This window comes from Oncorhynchus kisutch, linkage group LG6 (assembly GCF_002021735.2).
Source record: "Oncorhynchus kisutch isolate 150728-3 linkage group LG6, Okis_V2, whole genome shotgun sequence".
Classification (NCBI taxonomy): Eukaryota; Metazoa; Chordata; class Actinopteri; order Salmoniformes; family Salmonidae; genus Oncorhynchus; species Oncorhynchus kisutch.
In genome coordinates, this window is record NC_034179.2 from 58,156,001 (window position 1) to 58,176,703 (window position 20,703).

The 20,703-nt window shown below is 42.7% G+C and overlaps 1 protein-coding gene across 3 annotated transcripts in view; it reads left to right on the forward strand.

The window, feature by feature from the left end:
- Positions 1-20,703, forward strand: part of LOC109891858 (myotubularin-related protein 4-like) — a 143,105-nt gene that overhangs the window by 58,763 nt on the left and 63,639 nt on the right. For all 3 annotated transcript variants that reach the window (XM_031827014.1, XM_031827011.1, XM_031827013.1), the window contains one exon: positions 13,503-13,592. In XM_031827014.1, coding sequence (XP_031682874.1) covers positions 13,503-13,592 — 90 coding nt within the window. The remainder of the gene's footprint in view (positions 1-13,502; positions 13,593-20,703) is intronic.

Sequence of the window (20,703 nt, forward strand, 5' to 3'; positions counted from 1 at the left end):
ACTAATAACAAACAACATTTTGTATTTTTATTGTTTGTATTGAATGCATCATTTAAAAATTCACAGTGTAGGTTGGGAAAAGTATGTGAACTCCTAGGTTAATGACTTCTCCAAAAGCTAACTGGAGTCCAATCAATGAGACAAGATTGGAGACGTTGGTTAGAGCTGCCTTGCCCTATAAAAAACACTCACAAAATTTGACTTTGCTATTCACAAGAAGCATTGCCTGATGTGAACCATGCCTCAAACAAAAGAGATCTCAGAAGACCTAAAATTAAGAATAGTTGACTTGCATAAAGTTGGAAAGGGTTACAAAAGTATCTCTAAAAGCCTTGATGTTCATCAGTCCACGATAAGATAAATTGTCTATAAATGGAGATAGTTCAGGACTGTTGCTACTCTCCCTAGGAGCGGCCGTCCTGCAAAGATGACTGCAAGAGCACATCGCAGAATGCTCATTGAGGTTAAGAAGAATCCTAGAGTGTCAGCTAAAGACTTACAGAAATCTCTGGAACATGTTAACATCTCTGTTGACAAGTCTACGATATGTAAAAAACAAAAACAAGAATGGTGTTCATAAGAGGACACCACAGAAGCCAATGCAAGTTTGCAAAAGTGCACCTGGATATTCCACAGCGCTACTGGCAAAATATTCTGTGGACAGATGAAACTACAGTTGAGTTGTTTGGAAGGAACACACAAACACTAGGTGTGGAGAAAAAAAGGCACAGCACACCAACATCTAACCTCATCCCAACTGTAAAGTATGGTGGAGGGAGCATCATGGTTTGGGGCTGCTTTGCTGTCTCAGGGCCTGGACAGCTTGCTATCATCAACGGAAAAATGAATTCCCAAGTTTTATCAAGACATTTTGCAGGAGAATATTAGGCTATCTGTCCGCCAATTGAAGCTCAACAGAAGTTGGGTGATGCAACAGGACAACGACCCAAAAACACAGAAGTAAATTAACAACAGAATGGCTTCAAAAGAAGAAAATATACCTTCTGGAGTGGCCCAGTCAGAGTGTAGTAGAGTTAAAATGGTTATTCCATCAAACTTCAAATGATTAGAATAGTACACAACGCAGAACAGAACAACCAGGTTGAGGGTCAGTGGCCGAAGCCCGCGAACAGGAATATTCCATGTTCAGACAGAAGGGGGTAGTCAGATCGCCAGGACCTTTACTTTGCTACTGGTGCTGCCTGTTGATGTTAGGTAGGCAGGTAGGCAGGGTTTTGTTTCATTAAATATATTTGATTTAATCTGGGTGCCTACGTCACCTACTAACACCCTAGTACTACCCGTAGCTCCCCTTCTCCTTAGTCCGAGAAAACACTGAGAGAAAGGTATGTGTTGCAGATTACTCCTTTGTAGAAGTCCATAACGTGAAATAAATTAAACAGCCCAAGGTTAATGCTGTAGAAATTGTTATAAGGGAGTGTGAGACTATTGAAACAGGTAACTTTCTGAGTTTTATTGTTGTTATTAATATAGTTTACAGAGTGCTAAAAGTGCTGCTGTTGCTAGTTAGCATGCCTTTCTGTGATGTAGATGGTTAGCTGAGCTGCCGACCGGTGCTGGCGTTGCATTATGGGAGATGTTGTTTGGTCCTCTACGGTCTGAATGGAATAGAGGCGATTTCACGTTGTTACTTGTTTATGTTGCAGTGTTTTTGTACATGAGTTGTTGTATTTTGGTACTGTCAACACTGAAAGCACCTAGCAATGTATTGGGGATGTGAGACAGGATATGTGTTTTACCTTTCTTCATGCTCCTGTTAGAACAACTTGTCAGATGGTGCATTGGAGACTGATGTGTTCCTGTCCTGTCTTTTCACAATACTATTGCAGGTACGGTTCTATTGTCTAAGAATTAAGATTATACATTCTTTGTATTAAGGACTGGTTATTATTTTATAGTATACATTCCAGTACTGAGTAATGATAACTTGGCTATATACACAGGGTTCCAGTACTGAGTCGATGTGCAAGATAATTGAGGTAGATATGTACATAGGTAGGTATAAAGTGACTAGGCAACAGGTTAGATAATAAACAGTACCGGCTGCCTCACCTGCGGTCACGAGTCATGAAAGCAGTCAAATTCCACGTAACCGTTTAGTTTAGGTAACTAGGCTTCTCCAAGCTCTGATGCTGCTGATGGTCATTAATTGCATACCAAACTTGCTAACTGCCTTGTACTCAGCACTCTATATTCCCTCTAATCACTCTGACATCAATGCAAATGTAATCGAAAATCTAATCAAACAATTCATGAGAGACCATGAGCTTATGTTGCGCAACATTTCTATAGGCTATGCAATTGGGCGAGAAAACAGAGTGATGGCCTCTATTTTTTATTTTACCTTTATTTAACTAGGCAAGTCAGTTAAGAACAAATTCTTATTTTCAATGACGGCCTAGGAACAGTGGGTTAACTGCCTGTTCGGGGGCAGAACGACAGATTTGTACCTTGTCAGCTCGGGGGTTTGAACTTGCAACCTTCCGGTTACTAGTCCAACACTCTAACCACTAGGCTACCCTGCCGCCCCTATTAAAAGGAGGATAATCCCATCAGCTATCTATAGGCTAGGCCTGCTATATTTATAGCTCAACTTTCCTAATATTAAGCAAATATTAAGCACATTGCTTATCTTTACAACAGGACTATAGCCTACCTGGCTGGCATGAAAATGAACCACAGGAAAAGCGTTGTTTATTCGCAGTTAAGTGCAGATATTACATGTATTTTTCCCCCTGCCCCTGTTTCGAGACAGGTGCATGATAGTGGTTCATTCTAAATCAAAACGAATTTCACACAAATATTATTTAATATCTGTAAAGCCATGATTTTTAAAATCAAGAATAGTCTGATGGATGACAATACTAGCCTATCACTTGTGAATGATATATTATCATTGGGAATGATGCCCAGCTTAAGGCAAGAAGCAATGCCTTTTTTGTGTGACTTTTTCTAATCATAGTCGCACACCTCATGTAGCCTAGCTGTTTTGATACAGTTTATATCACAACTAAAGTGGCCAAATAACTTCTTAAAATGAAGCACATTAATCAGCTGTACAACGGGTGAAGAGCCTAACTGGCATACATACGCAGTGCGTGAATTTCAAGTTTGGGGAAGATCATTTTCACCATATAAAAGCATTACATGCATAATCGCATTTGCGGTCACTTTTGATAATGGTGTTTTCGCACTAGTGAAACATTAGCGCTTATTGCTGCGCTTATAATCTGAAGAAATAGCCTAATAGTTTATCAACATTTAAGATAAACATTTAAGATAAACATTCTGATCTGTTGCATCAGCAACCCCGTTTTTCTCCACAATTTCGTGGTATCCAATTGTTTAGTAGCTACTATCTTGTCGCTACAACTCCCGTACGGGCTCGGGAGAGACAAAGGTTGAAAGTTGAAAGGTTGAAAGTCATGCACGATGAGACAAGGATATCCCTACCGGCCAACCCCTCCCTAACCCGTATGACGCTAGGCCAATTGTGTGTCGCCCCACGGACCTCCCGGTCGTGGCCGGTTACGACAGAGCCTGGGCGCGAACCCAGAGTCTCTGGTGGCACAGCTGGCGCTGCAGTACAGCGCCCTTCACCACTGCGCCACCCGGGAGGCCCTTTAAAAGCTTTTTTGATGCTAGTGGTTGTATTAATTTGGGATCTACCGCATCAAAGACTATGTTTGGAATATTTATTTCTCACACAGAATATAATAAAATCACTTTTTTACTATGGTTGATTTACATAGGCTAGTGCTTTTGCTGTTCGTTAGGCCTACTCATCTTGTTGGCTGACGAAAAGTAAATGTGGACAGTTCTTCCAATATCTTCAATATGCACCTCGGAATTGGATAAGGAATTGCAGTTGCATCCCCGATGTGTCTGTCTTCACTTGTAGCCTGTGAGAAAGACCCGATCACATGATGGAGAACGGTGTGAGTGAGATGAGAGGTGCTTCGGAGCAGGCAGCGCTCAGGGAGAGGGGCTGCAAAAGGTATGGATTTTTTTAGGGTGCATTTTTGCCACACAAAGGGGATGCATTATCAAGTGCTTCTGAAATTGTGAATGAGAGACTGACATGTGTACAGCCTGCGCAAAAAACAAAGCAGAACAAATTTCTTTCAACCAACTTATTTCAAATCATCATGCAGCCTTACAATGTATTAAACATCTAAACATATAAATCAACATTTGTAGAACAACTAAAGTTACATTAAAGTTACACTAAAGTTACATTAATAACTCAAGCATAACCTATTAACCGCTCAACACAGAATACGCACTCCCTCAAATTATTTGGAGAAAATATCATTTCTATTTAACTTTTTTCTCTCTCCCTAATTTCGTGGTATCCAATTGGTAGATACAGTGTTGTCCCATCGCTGAAACTCCTGTACGGACATTGGAGAGGAGAAGGTCGAGAGCCGTGCATCCTCCGAAACACAAGCCGCCAAGCCGCACTGGTTCTTGACACAATGCTCACTTAACCCGGAAGCCAGCCGCATCAATGTGTCGGTAGGAAACACCATACACCTGGTGACCCTGTCAGCGTGCATGCACCTGGCCCGCCACAGGAGTCGCTAGAGCACAATGGGACAAGGGCATCCCGGCCAGCCAAACCCTCCCCTAACCCTGACAACGCTGGGCCAATTGTGTGCCACCTCATGGACCTCCCGGTTGCGGCCGGCTGTGACACAGCCTGGGATCGAACCAGGATCTGTATTAACACAGCTAGCACTGCGATGCAGTGCATTAGACCGCTGCACCACTCGGGAGGCCCTGATACTGACAGTTATTTACTTGACAATCACCAGCTGATGAAATTCCGTGACCACCACAGCCCTAGTCGCAGTGTAAGTGATGAGTCAAGAGTTAGTGCAAAAAGCATCTATGCAGATAGTCCGGGTAGCTAGGCCGTACACTCTACCCTCTATAGTGCCTTGCGGTCAGATGCCAAGTAGTTGCCATACCAAGCGGTGATGCAGCCAGTCAAGATTCTCTCAATGGTGCAGTTATAGAACATTTTGAGGATCTGAGGGCCTATGCCAAATCTTTTCAGCTGTCTGAGAGGGAATAGGTGTTGTCGTGCCTTCTTCATGACTGTGTTGGTATGTGTGGATAATGATAATTCCTTAGTGATGTGGAAACTGAGGAACTTTCGACCTGCTCGACTACAGCCCTATCGATGTGGATGGAGTCAAGCTCGGCCCTCTATTTCCTGTAGTCCACAATCAGCTCCTTTGTCTTGCTGACGTTGAGGGAGAGGTTGTTGTTGTCCTGGCACCACACTGCCAGGTCACTAACCTCCTCCCTATAGTCATCGTCGTCGGTGATCAGGCCAACCACTATCGTATCGTCAGCAAATGTAATGCTAATGTTGAAGTCATGTGCGGCAACGCAGTCGTGGGTGAACAGGGAGTACAGGAGGAGACTAAGCACACACCCCTGGAGGGGCCCCCATGTTGAAGGTAAGCATGGCGGATGTGTTGTTGCCTGCCCTCATCACCTGGGGGCGGCCTGTCAGGAAGTCCAGGATCCAGTTGTAGGGAGAAATGTTCAGTTCCAGGGTCCTGAGCTTAGTGATAAACTTGGAGGGCACTATGGTGTTGACAGCTGAACTATAGTGAATGACCAGCATTCTCACATAAGTGTTACTCTTGTCCAGGTGGGAGAGGGCAGTGTAGAGTGCAATAGATATTGCATCATTTGTGGCTCTGTTGTGTGGTATGCGAATTGGAGTGGGTCTAGGGTGATAGCTCACAACCTTTCAAATAATTTCATAGCTACAGATGTGAGTGCTATGGTGCGATAGTCATTTAGCCAGGTTACCTTTGTTGTTCTTGGGCACAGGGACTGCTTGAAATATGTAGGTATTACAGACTGAGTCAGGGAGAGGTTGAAAATGTCACTTGCCAGCTGGTCAGCGCATGCTCTGAGTATACGTCCTGGTACATCTGGCCCTGCGGGCTTGTGAATGTTAACCTGTTTAAATGTCTTACTCACATCGGCTACAAAGAGCGAGATCACACAGCCATCCTGAACAGCTGGTGCTCTCATGCAAGGTTCAGTGTTGCTTGCCTCGATGCGGAGCATAGGAGGAATTTAGCTTGTCTGGTAGGCCCGCTTCACTGGGCAGCTCGTGGCTGGGTTTTCCTTTGTAATTCGTGATAGTTTGCAAACCCTTCCACAGCCGATGACCGTCAGAGGATAGTAGGATTCTATCTTAGTCCTGTATTAACATTTTGACTATTTGATGGATTGTCGGAAGCCGTAGCGATATTTCTTATAATCGTCCGGATTATTGTTTTGCTCCTTGATAGCAGCAGCTCTAGCCTTAAACTCAGTGCGTATGTTGTATGTAATCCAAAGCTTCTGGTTGTGATATGTAGGTACGGTCACTGTGGGGATGATGTTGTCGATGCACTTATTAATGAAGCCAGTGACTGATGTAGTAAATTCCTCAATGTTATCGGATGAATCCCGGAACATATTCCATTCTATGCTAGCGAAATTCCTATAGCTTAGCATCCGCTTCATTGGACCACTTCCATATTGAGCGCATCTCTGATACTCCTTTTTTGAGTTTCTGCTTGTAAGCAGGATTTATGAGTGTAGAGTTATGGTCAGATTTGCCAAATGGAAGGCGAGGGAGCGCTTTGTATGCGTTTCTGTGTGTGGAGTAAAGGTGATGTAGAGTTTTTTTTGCTTCTATTTGCAGAGTTGACATGCTGGTAAAAAAATAGGTAAGACCGATTTCAGTCTTACCTCGGGGGAGCACGGCCTCTGGATGTGCATTTTCTTGTTTGGTTATGGCCCTATACAGCTAGTTTAGTGCGGCCTTAGGGCCAGCATAGGTTTGTGGTGGTAAATAGACCGATACGAAAAATATAGATATACTTACTTGGTAAATAGTATGGTCTGCAGGTTATCATGAGGTACTCAAACTCGGGCAAGCAAAACCTCTAGACTTCCTTAACATTAGAGATTGTGTACCAGCTGTTGTTAACAAAGACACACACCTTCCCCCTTAACCTTACCCAAGCTGCCGTTTGGCCTTGACGATGCATAGAAAAACCAGCTAGATGTATATTATCCATTTCCTTGTTTAGCCACGACTCAGAGAAACACAGGGTATTACAGTTCTTCAGGTCCCGTTGATGGGATAGTCTTGATGGCTGCAGCTGCACTCAACCTGCTCCAAGACACACTCTCCACCATTTTGCCTTCTAGCCAACTCCCAATCACACATTTCACTTCCATCCTCAGTCTATCCACCCCACACTTCTTGGCTCAGGTAGTGGCCAGACTGGCTTTGTTGTGTTGCCTCGCTGTTGTAAGGCACAGATGGCAGAAAGAAAAACCACAAGGGAAATGCCAACATCTAGGCCCGAGTGCTCTCTTTCTCTCTCTTTATGCCTTCCAGAGAATGAGATGCAGTCAATTTACAAATGAAATGATAATCGAGTCGTGCTATAATTTTCTGGCTATTGTTAGAGAATGTCTGAGCCAAGGTTGTCAGCGTTGCAGTAACTCTTTGAGACTCTTTTGAGGAACTGGGCTGACCCTCGTCCTATCTGCCAAGGCAGATACGTCTGTCGGAGTTACTCGGATTGGGTGGGGAACACATATGTCAGCACTCCAGTTTAAATGTTAATGCACACGCTTCCTATGCTGCACCTCACATTCCCATGCCATCCTCAAACCAAAGTCAAGGGAGAACCTATTTTTTCCTCCTCTGTTTACAAAGTCATTCACATATCCACATGTCAAATCAATGTGGCAGGTGTCGACACCTAGTGCCTGTCATCCCCTCTGTTTCTTGTAGTTGTTTGAAGTGGACAGGTTCAGTTTGATGGCACAGGGTAGGTGAAAAACAAAATGATTTGAGGAACAGAACCCGAATTGAAAACAAAAGTGATATATACTGTTCAGGAACAGAACCGTTATTTTTAAAAGCATGGGAATCGGTTAATAGCATTTCTTTATGTTCCAGGCATTTTTTTTCAGGCCCGCAAAAATCACATTAAAGCACCTATGCAAAGCCCTCACTTTGTCACTCAAATGTATTCCAGTGTATGCCGGCCAGCAGGTGTGTGTGTAGGCTACCTGCCCTTCCCGTCTGAAGCATAGCTGTAGCCTGACGTTACAAGCATGATTCATAAGTTACTGAGAGATGTTTAAAAGAATAGATTAACTTTTTCAATGTTAGTTAAGGATGCTATGCTATCACGTTTCGCATTGGATTTATTAACTACAAAAATATGTTTTAAAATTTTAGTGCTGCTCTGCACGCACACGCTAGCTAGCTAGAACTCAGAATTTCAAAGACATTCGAAGTTCCTCCATAGAAGCCGCTCCTCCGTAAGTATAATTCTGTGGGCCTAATTCAGATAATGCATGTCATACCAAGATGGCCAGCGCTTCAAGGCAAGCTTCCTCCATTCTCTCGCTCTCTCCTCGCCTGAAAATTTTCAGTTGCATCCCTGAACCCTACACTGTGACTGGCAGGAAAATGACACGTGTGTTTGTCTTTCAGTATGATTAAACCATACTGTTTATGGCAAAATAAAATCGGCTTTTATCAACTTTCCGATACAAATTAAATCGCTTAAACCACCCCATGGCAAGCTGCTCTATCAGCACTGATTGGTGAAGTGAATTTAATGTTGAGTTAAATGTAAAAAGGTTTAAAAACCTGTACTTTTTGGGGGGTTTTAACCGGCTTCCCACTTTCACATGTCTGATACTGATGTAGGCTTAGTGGGCATGTACCAGGGGATGTAGCCCCATGACAGTACTGACATTTGATTCTCGTCTGATATGAGGCTCATGCCAGCATGCAGTACATGGAGTAAAGACCTCATGTTGCTGTGTCTGGTCTGTCTGTGGTGCTGTAGACTCCGCAGAGGGCCCTCTCATCTTGACCCATGTGTCTGAGCAAGGCAGTGGATGGATGGAGGGAGAGAGCTGGGCACCTGCTGCTGGGGAGACAGCCGGGATGGAGGGAGTAGGGAAGAGGGGATTATATCTGTATCCTCCTGCTGCTTCCCCTGTTTCTCCTCAGTGGAAGGAGACTGGGCAATAGCAAAGTGAGCATTATTGCTTGATGCTTCAGTTTATCTAGGATGTGCCTTATGTTTTCCCAAAGGAGTTCAATATAATAATCTATATTGAAATTGTTAGTTGGTCCTCAAAGAATTGTTGTTTAACAAGTGTAAAAGCTTATTATAGTTTGTTTCTTCCCTCTGAGGTATCAATCAGGGTCTTGATAAATTTAATTCATAATTTCTGTATAAATGGCCCAGTACAAGAATCAAGTGGTACTGTGGTGTAGCATATAGCCTATAGTTGTAGAATAAGATGTGGTATTGCTGAATTAGGGCATATATGTAGATTGCTGTGTTAGCAAATATTGAAAAAGACTTGCCCTAGAGAGGGTTGCACACGGTAGAGTACGCTTATGTTTTTGTCCTCGTCTTTTTAAGAGTGACATTTTCAAAGGGAAAGATTTCCCTAGAAATGTGCATTTGTGCAATAAGACCTGTAGTCATAGACATTGGCTTTTTGACTCCTGCTCATTTGAAGGTATTATCTGAAATATGCAAATCACATGATAATTGTTGAAACCCCAAACCCCTTGTCTAACTGGTTGCATCTTTTACGAAGCTTTGAGATTGTCACGACTCGTTAGCTGTTTCCTTGCTTTCAAGGTCACGGTCTCTTCCCTTTGACTCCCCCAGTCTCCTCACTGTCCCCTCACAATCCCAGCCATCTGCCATGCTGTCCCATCTGTGGGCCACAGTCCCACCTCCAATAAGCCATCTAAGCAACTTATCTACAGTCTGTAGGGAATAAGTACACTATATATACAAAGGTATGTGGACACCCTTTCTCAGCCACACACGTTGCTGACAGGTGTATGAAATCTAGCACACAGCCATGCAATCTCCACCAACAAACATTGGCAGTAGAATGGCCTTAATGAAGAGCTCAGTGACTTTAAACTGGCCCCGTCATAGGATGCCACCTTTCCAACAAGTCACTTAGTCAAATTTCTGCCCTGCTACAGCTGCGCCGGTCAACGGTAAGTGCTGTTATTGTGAAGTGGAAACGTCTAGGGGCAATAATGGCCCAGCCACGAAGTGGTAAGCCACACAAGCTCACAGAACGGGAACATTGAAGCGCATAGCACGTAAAAATAGTCTGTCCTCGGTTGCAACACTCACTACCGAGTTCCAAACTGCCTCTGGAAGCAACATCAGCACAAGAACTGTTTGTTGGGAGCGTCATGAAATGGGTTTCCATGGCCAAGCGGCCGCACACAAGATCACCATGCGCAATGCCATGTGTCGGCTGGAGTGGTGTAAAGCTCACCGCCATTGGACTCTGGAGCAGTGGAAACACATTCTCTGGAGTGATGAATCACGCTTCCCCATCTAACAGGCCAATAGACAAATCTGGGTTTGGCAGATGCCAGGAGAACGCTTCCTGCCCGAATGCATAGTGCTGTAAAGTTTGGTGGACTGTTTTTTATGGTTCGGTCTAGCCCCTTAGTAGGGAAATAAAGGGAAATATTAATGCTACAGCATACAATGACATTCTAGACGATTCTGTGCTTCACTTCATGGCAACAGTTTGGAGAAGGACATTTCCTGTTTCGGCATGACAATGCCCCGGTGCACAAAGTGAAGTCCATACAGAAATGGTTTGTTGATCGGTGGGGAAGAACTTGACTGGCCTGCACAGAGCTCTCTACTCAACCCCATCTAACACCTCTGGGATGAATTGGAATACCGACTGAGAGCCAGGCCTATTCGCCCAACATCAGTGCCCAACCTCACTAATGCGCTTCTGACTGAATGGAAGCAAGTCCCCGCAGTGATGTTCCAACATCTAGTGGAAAGCCTTCCCAGAAGAGTGGAGGCTGTTGAAGCACCAATTAATGCCAATGATTCTGGAATGATCTGTTTTACGAGCAGGTGTCCACATACCTTTGGTCATATAGTGTATGATAATTCAATAAAAAAATATTATTAATCTCTGAGGGACAATTATTACTAGCAGGCACAAGATGACAACAACTTAATGAATACATCAAGCAAGACATTAGACAAACAGCAATACAGTGCTATAGACTACAATGCCTTCAGAAAGTAATCACACCCCTTAACTTATTCCACATTTTTAATACAATTGTTGAAGTGTTTCTCAGTTATCTACACACATTACCCCATAATGACAAAGTGAAAACACATTTTTAAGAATATTAGTCAGAAGTGTACATACACTTAGGTTGGAGTCATTAGAACTCGTTTTTCAACAACTCCACAAATGTCTTTTTAACAAACTATAGTTTTGGCAAGTCGGTTAGGACATCTACTTTGTGCATGACACAAGGACTTTTTCCAAGAATTGTTTACAGACAAATTATTTCACTTGTAATTCACTGTATCACAATTCCAGTGGGTCAGAAGTTTACATACACTAAGTTGACTGTGCCTTTAAACAGCTTGGAAAATTACAGAGAACGATGTCATGGCTTTCGAAGCTTCTGATAGGCTAATTGACATAATTTGAGTCAATTGGAGTTGTACCTGTGGATGTATTCCAAGGCCTACCTTCAAACTCAGTGCCTCTTTGCTTGACATCATGGGAAAATCAAAAGAAATCAGCTAAGACCTCAGAAAAGTTGTAGACCTCTACAAGTCTGGTTCATCCATGGGAGCAATTTCCAAACGCCTGAAGGTACCACGTTCATCTGTACAAACAATAGTACGCAAGTATAAACACCATGGGACCACGCAGCCGTCATACCGCTCAGGAAGGCGACGCGTTCTGTCTCTTAGACATCAATGCACATTGGTGCGAAAAGTGCAAATCAGTCCCAGAACAACAGCAAAGGACCTGGAGGAAACAGGTACGAAAGTATTTATATCCACAGTAAAACGAGTCCTATATCGACATAACCTGAAAGGCCGCTCAGCAAGGAACCTGAAAGGCCGCTCAGCAAGGAAGAAGCCACTGCTCCAAAACCACCATAAAAAAAAGCCAGGCTACGGTTTGCAACTGCACATGGGGACAAAGATCGTACTTTTTGGAGAAATTTCCTCTGGTCTGATGGAACATAAATAGAACTGTTTGGCCATAATGACCATCGTTATGTTTGGAGGAAAAAGATGTAGGCTTGCAAGCCGGAGAACACCATCCCAACCGTGAAGCACGGGGGTGGCAGCACCATGTTGTGGGGTGCTTTGCTGCAGGAGGGACTGGTGCACTTCACAAAATAGATGGCATCATGAGGAAAGAAAATTATGTGGATATATTGAAGCAACATCTCAAGACAATCAGTCAGGAAGTTAAAGTTTGGTCGCAAATGGGTCTTCCAAATGGACAATGACCCCAAGCATACTTCCAAAGTTGTGGCAAAATGGCTTAAGGACAACAAAGTCAAGATATTGTAGTGGCCATCACAAAGCCGTGACCTCAATTCCTATAGATCATTTGTGGGCAGAACTGAAAAGGCATGTGCGAGCAAGGAGGCCTACATGCCTGACTCAGTTACACCAGCTCTGTCAGAAGGAATGGGCCAGAATTCACCCATCTTATTGTGGTTAGCTTGTGGAAGGCTATCTGAAATGTTTGACCCAAGTTAAACAATTTAAAGACAATGCTACCGAATACTAAATTGAGTGTATGTAAACTTCTGACCCTCTGGGAATGTGATGAAAGAAATACAAGCTGAATTAAATAATTCTCTCTACGATTATTCTGACATTTCACATTCTTAAAATAAAGTGTTGATCAGACAGGTAATTTTTACTAGGATTAAATGTCAGGAATTGTGAAAAACGGAGTTTAAATGTATTTGGCTAAGGTGTATGTAAACTTCTGACTTCAACTGTATGTTGTTCCTGCTGTGTAGGGCTACAGCTGGGTTGACTGCTGTGGCTGCAGTGCTGTCTGCCACAGTCTGCCACGGGCACAGGCCATCTCGCTGGCTGGGGAGGAGGCACAGACATAAACAGCAGCTGTCTAGGGGACATTCTGTCATGTCCTCCCCAAAAAACACAGGTCACTCATAATAATAAATAATTGCCTGACTGAAAGTTCCGACTTCAAACTGACCTGTGAGAACTCCCTTTTTCAGAGAAGAAGTGAGTGTGTTCTATGGTGTTTGACGCCGGCTCTTTGCAGGCAATGTTAATAGCAGCTGTAGTCTGCCATTTCAGAAAAACAGGACAGTGCCCCTGTAGGCTCCTGTAAAGGGAGTGGATTTTATTGACCTTTTCCTGGGTGGCTGATGATTGATTGAAGCCCCTGTTTTTGTGCCTTCTTTTTGATCTGACTAGATAGAGTTACAGCACATTTTTACGCTTGAAGGGTTGTAAAAACTCCCTGGGCTTTTACTGTTACTATTTGTATGTTGTCTGTTAAGAACTGAGATGTCTGACCAGCCTGTGTTCATCTCTGTCCTCCAGGGTGAAGAAGGACCCCCCAGTCTGGAGTATATCCAGGCCAAGGACTTGTTCCCTCCGAAAGAGCTGGTCAAGGAGGACGACAGCCTCCAGGTGGGTGAATGAGAACACACACAGGCGCGTGTGCCCACACCGGTTCACACACATACATAGAAACACTCACACTTACAGGAACGCTCGGGCTTGCATACACACATGCATATACACACACACACACACCGCAGACAGATGATGACTCATGATGTGGGTTGAAGTCAAACTCAATAATAATAGCAAAGGAAGAAACACCTATAATTACTTTCACAATCTCAATGTTCCTCAGGTTTAGCTGGGTGTGTTGTAGTGTAGTAATGTGTTGTTTTTCTGAATTGTTGTAGTTTGCTAAAGGGATGGGTTACTGTGCATTACAGACACATACATTTGTATTTGTATTTACTATGGATGCTGCTGCCAAAGCTACTCTTCCTGGGATCCAGCAAAATGAAGGCAGTTATACATTTTAAAACATTACAATACATACAGATGTCACAACATATTAACTGTGTGCCCCCGAGCCCCTACTCTACTACGACATATCTATAAAATACCTGTGTACGTGCGTGTATAGTTCGTATGTTATAGAGTGTTTGTATTCATGTGTCTATGTTTGTGTTGCTTCACAGTCCTCACTGTTCCATAAGGTGTATTTTTATCTGTTTTTTAAATCTAATTTACTGCTTGCATGAGTACTTGATGTGGAATAGAGTTCTGTGTATTCATGGTTCTATGTAGTACTGTGTGCCTCCAATAGTCTGTCCTGGACTTGGGGGACTGTGAAGAGACCTCTGGTGTCTTGTGGGGTATACATGGGTGTCCAAGCTGTGTGCCAGTAGCTTGGTACATTCAACATGTCGATACCTTACACAAATACAAGTATTGATGAAGTCAATCTCTCCTCCACTTTGAGCCAGGAGAGATTGACATGCATATTATTGAAGTTTGCTCTCTGTGTACATCCAAGGGCCAGCCGTGCTGCCCTGTTCTGAGCCAATTGCAATTTTCCTAATAAGTCCCTCTTTGTGCCACCTGACCACACGACTGAAAAGTAGTCCAGGTGCGACAAAACTAAAGCATGTAGGACCTGCCTTGTTGTTAAGAAAGCAACGATATAGACAGACTTCTCCCCATCCTAGCTTCTGTTGTATCAATATTTTTTGACCATGACAGTTTTACAATCCAGGGCTACTCCAAGCAGTTCAGTGTCCTCAACTCGCTCAATTTCCACATGATTTATTACAATATTTAGTTAAGGTTTAGGGTTTAGTTAATGATTTGTACCAAATACAATGCTTTTATTTTTTAAATATTTAGGACAAACGTATTCCTTGCCACCAATTCTGAAACTAACTGCATCTCTTTGTTAAGTTTGCTGTCATTTCAGTCGCTGTGGTAGCTGACGTGTATAGTGTTGAGTCATCCGTATACATAGACTCACTGGTTTTACTCAAATATCGATATTTCACATCTCATTTTTCTTACAATTCATCAGAGAACATACACAGTGCTCCCATTGTCTTATATTGTTGCCTTATAATGTGTTTACCTGTTTTTACCAGATGAAATTGCTTCTTCCAATTATTTAGAATCTAAAAGGTCCAGTAAGACATGGCACGCAGCCCTTGACAAGTGTTGGTGGTTTTCATCCAGGAGGCATGTCGTTAGTAAAGATTGTAAAAAGACAGCTGCCCTGAGGCATTCCTGATTCTCCCTGGATTTTGTTGGAGAGCCTTCCATTAAAGAACACCCTCTGTGTTCTGTTAGACAGGTCACTCTTTATCCACAATGTAGCAGGGGGTGTAAAGACATAACATATACGTTTTTCAGGCAGCAGACTATGATCGATAATGTGAAAAGCTGCACTGAAGTCTGACAAAACAACCCCAAAAATATTTGTATCATCAATTTCTCTCAGCCAATCATCAGTCATTTGTGTAAGTGCTGAGCATGTTGAATGTCCTTTTCCTATAGGGGTGCTGAAAGTCTGTTGTAAATTTGTTTACTGTAAAATAGCATTGTATCTGGTCAAACACTAATTTTTCCAAACGTTTACTAAGGGTTGGTAACAGGCCGATTGGTCGGCTTTTTGGGCCAGTAAAGGGGTTTTTACTATTCTTAGGTAGGCAAATAACTTTTGCTTCCCTCCAGGCCTGAGGGTACACACTTTCTAGTAGGCTTAAATTGAAGATATGGCAAATAGTGTGCCAATATCGTCTGCTATTATCATCAGTAATTTTCCATCTAGATTGTCAGACCCTTGTGGCTTGCCATTGTTGATAGACAACAATAATTTCTTCACCTCTTCCACACTTACTTAATGGATTTCAAAAGTACAATTTCTGTCTTTCATAATTTGGTCAGATAGACTTGGATGTGTAGTGTCTGCGTTTGTTGCTGGCATTTCATGCCTGTTTGCTAATCTTGCCAATGAAAAAATAATTAAAGTAGTTGGCAATATCAGTGGGTTTTGTGACGAATGAGCCATCCTGATTCAGTGACTGATGTAGCGGAGTTTGCCTTTTTGCCCAAAATTTCATTTTAGGTGCTCCAAAGCTTTTTACTATTATTCTTTGTCATTTATCTTTGTTTCATAGTGTAGTTTCTTCTTTTGATTCAGTTTATTCAGATGATTTCTCAATTTGCAGAATGTTTGCCAATTGAATGTGCAACTAGACTTATTCACCATTCCTTTTGCCTCATCATACCATACCATTTTTCAATTCCTCATAAATCAACTGTTTTTACAGTCAATTTCTTAATGGGTGCATGCTTATTAGTAACTGGGATAAGCAATTTCAAGTGTCAAGTGCAGCGTCTGATTGCTTGCCATTACACACTGTGCTGTGTATAACTACACCTGGTAGGTTGATTGATGACCTGAACCAGGTTGCAGGCACTAGTTACAGTTTGAAGCTTTCTCTTGAGTGGGCAGCCTGATAAAAGCTAGTCAATATTTAAATCACCCAGAAGATATACTTATCTATGGATATCACATACATTATCAAGCATTTCACACATGTTATCCAGATACTGACTGTTAGTACATGGTGGTCTATAGCAGCTTCCCACCAGAATGGGTTTAGGTGAGGCAGATGAACCTGTAGCCATATTACTTCAACAGTATTTAACATGAGATCCTCTCTAAGCTTTGCAGGAATGAATATAAACAGCCACTTCTCCACCGTTGGCATTTCCACCTTTGGCATGTAAGATGGCGCCAACAGACATTGCAGCTCTGCTTCTAACTCCTAAGCAACTTTGCAGTATTTTGTTTTTTTGTGTGTTATTTCTTACATTATTAGCCAGCAAGTTTTTTTGTGTTATTACGTACAGCTGGAAATAACTTTTTGATATTAGAGCGGCAGTAACTCACCAGCATTACGACCATGACTTTCCCGAACTGGATTCTTTGTTCGTACCACCCAGGGCAATTGAACTTATCACAAGCATTTTGCTACACCCGCAATAACATCTGCATGTGACCAATAACATTTGATTTGACTTTTCTGTAGATCTTATAACCATGTATTGCTACCACTGTATCATCAAAGGTATTATCGAAGTGAGTTTCAGAGATTGTCAGAATATGAATGTCATCTTTTACTAGTAAATTATTGATTTCATGAACCTCATTTCTTAAGCTAAATATGTTAACGTGGGATATTTTAAACACTTTCTTGCTTTATTGGGAAGTTTAGCAGAGGTAGACATGCTTAGGTTATTTTTTACTAGTGCAGGGTGAGCTGCACACAGTGGAATTCCTACTAGGGCACACAACCTTAGTGCTGTATTACTCTGGGCATATGATTACTGCATACAATAGATGTAGGATCCGCAGAGGCATTCAGGGCAGTAAGAGGGACAGTAAAGGGGGACATAAATTAGGTTACTTACATTGTGTCTTCCAATGCCCCTGGGATAATGTACATTTGCTGAAACATTATGACAACTCAGTGAGACAATCCTAGGGATTAACTTTGGTGGATTTGGGTCATTGATAAGTCATTGTCTCAACTCAGTCTTATAATGCTGTGAAAGGATCCAGGAAACCAAATGATTTGGGTGGATCCCATCCTCATAATACAAGCTTTGTTTCCAGAAGGTATCAAAAATGTCAATAAATGTTACACCCACAGAGCTGCAATAGTCTGGTAGCCAGTTATGGAGGGCTACAAATCTGCTGAACTGTTCAATGCCACAATTTGGGGAGGGCAGAGGGACAGATATTATGGGGCGTTTGCTGATGTTAAGTAGAGACACAATCAGTTCTTTAAAATACTTCTTCAGCTGTTCCGAGCTGCCCTTCATAATGTCATTCGACCCCACATGAACCATGACAGTATCAGCCCCCGGTGACTGACTCACAGCCTCGGGAAGCAACCTGGTTATATCCTGAACTTTTCCCCCAGAAAAACAGAGTGTTTGTCCCAGGTACAGATATATGCCTCACCATAGAACTCCTTATCACAATCACTGGAATGATCCGGTCTCTGACGTGTCACGAAGAAGGTTGTGAGGCCAGAGCCACAGAACTCACCTGAGAAGAGGGCTGCTGAGACACCGGCTGCGTGCAGGCTTCAACAGGCAAAGCGTAAACTATACCATGCAGTCCAAGGAACTGTCCGTAGATCTCGGAGATAGAATTGTGATGCGGCATACAGTACCAGTCAAAAGCTTGAACACACTTACTCATTCAAGGGTTTTTCTTTCTTTCGTTTTATTTTTTTCTACATTGTAGAATAATAGTGGAGACATCAATTTATGAAATAACACATAGGGAATCATGTAGTAACCAAAAAAGGGTTAAACAAATTCAAATATATTGTATATTTGAGATTATTCAAAGTAGGCCCTGCCTTGATGAAAGAATTGCACACTCTTGGCATTCTCTAAACCAGCTTCACCTAGAATGCTTTCCCAACAGTCTTGAAGGAGTTCCAACATGCTGAGTACTTGTTGGCTGATTTTCCTTCACTCTGCAGTCCGACTGATCCCAAACCATCTCAATTGGGTTGAGGTCGGGTGATTGTGGAGATCAGGTCATCTGATGCAGGACTCCATCACTCTCCTTGGTCAAATAGCCCTTACACAGCCTGGAGATGTGTTGGGTCATTGTCCTCTTGAAAAACACTAAGCGCAAACCAGATGAGATGGTGTATCGCTGCAGAATGTTGTGGTAGCCATACTAGTTAAGTGTACCTTAAATTCTAAATAAATAACCTACAGTGTCACCAGCAAAGCACCATCACACCTCCTCCTCCACGCTTCACGGGGGGAACCACACATGTGGAGATCATCCATTCACCTACTCTGCATCTCACAAAGACATGGTGTTTGGAACCGAAAATATCAAATTTGGACTTTTCAGACCTAAGGAAAGATTTCCAGCAGTCTAATGTCCATTGCTCATGTTTCTTGGCCCAAGCAAGTTTCTTCTTATTATTGGTGTCCTTTATTAGGGGTTTCTTTGCAGGATTTCGACCATGAAGGCCTGATTCACGCAGTCTACTTGAGCTTTTCTTGCCATAATATGGACTTGGTCTTTTGCCAAATAGGGCTATCTTCTGAATTACCACCCCTACCTTGTCACAACACAGTACTGGCTCAAACGCATTAAGAAGGAAAGAAATTCCACAAATTCACTTTTAACAAGGCACACCTGTTAATTGAGAGAATGCCAAGAGTGTGCAAAGCTGTCATCAAGGCAAAGGGTGGTACTTTGAAGATTCTCAAATATAAAATATATTTAGAATTGTTTAACACTTGTTTGGTTACTACTTGATTCCATATGTGTTATTTCATAGTTTTGATGTCTTCTCTATTATTCTACAATGTAGAAAATAGTGAAAATAAAGAAATAACCCTGGAATGAGGTGTGTCCAAACTTTTGACTGGTGCTGTATAACTGGTGCTGTATAACCATTTCTAGAGCACAGGGGTCTTCATCATTGGGAAATGGAAAACATATGGAACTACCCAGACTCTGCCTAGAGCTGGCCGTCCGACCAAACTGAGCAACCAGTTTGGTTGCTGTAAACTCTCCTTCCAGACTCACATTAAACATGTCCAATCCAAAATTAAATCTAGAATCGGCTTCCTGTTTTGCAACGTAGCATTCTTCACTCATGCTGCCAAACATACCCTCGTAAAACTGACCATCTTACCGATCCTCGACTTCGGCGATGTCATTTACAAAATAGCCTCCAACACTCTACTCAGCAAATTGGATGCAGTCTATCACAGTGACATCCATTTTGTCACCAAAGCCCCATATACTACCCATCACTGCGACCTGTATGCTCTCTTTGGCTGGCCCTCGCTTCATACTCGTCGCCAAACCCACTGGCTCCAGGTCATCTACAAGTCTCTGCTAGGTAAAGCCCCCCCTTTATCTCAGCTCACTGGTCACCATAGCAGCATCCACCCGTAGCACGCGCTGCAGCAGGTATATCTCACTGGTCACCCCCAAAGCCAATTCTTCCTTTGGCCGCCTCTCCTTCCAGTTCTCTGCTCTGTCAATGACTGGAACGAACTGCAAAAATCTCTAAAGCGGGAGAATCTTACCTCCCTCACTAGCATTAAGCACCAGCTCTCAGAGCAGCTCACCTGTACATACCTCATCTGTAAATAGCCCATCCAATCTACCTCATCCCCATATTGTATGTATTTATTTATCTTGCTGCTTTGCACCCCAGTATCTCTACCTGCACATTCATCTTCTGCACATCCTACCATTCCAGTGTTTAATTGCTATATTGTAATTACTTCGTCTTTATCTTGGCCAGGTCACAGTTGCAAATGAGAACTTGTTCTCAACTAGCCTACCTGGTTAAATAAAGGTGAAATAAAAAATATAATAAAAAAAGGACTTTGGTCAGGGAGGTGACCATTGACCACTCTGACAGAACTACAGAATTCCTTGGCTGAAATGGGTAGAACCTGCCAGAAGGACAAGTCTCTACAGCACTTTTTGGGAGAGTGGCGAGATGGAAGCCACTCCTGAGAAAAAGGCACATGACAGCACGCCTGGAGTTTGCAAAAAGTCACATGAAAGACTCAGATCATAAAGCAAAAGATTCGGTGGTCTGATTAGACAAACATTTTACTCTTTGGGTTCTTGTATAATGGCGCCGGAGGGGATGGCTGCCGTTTTACGGGATTCTAACCA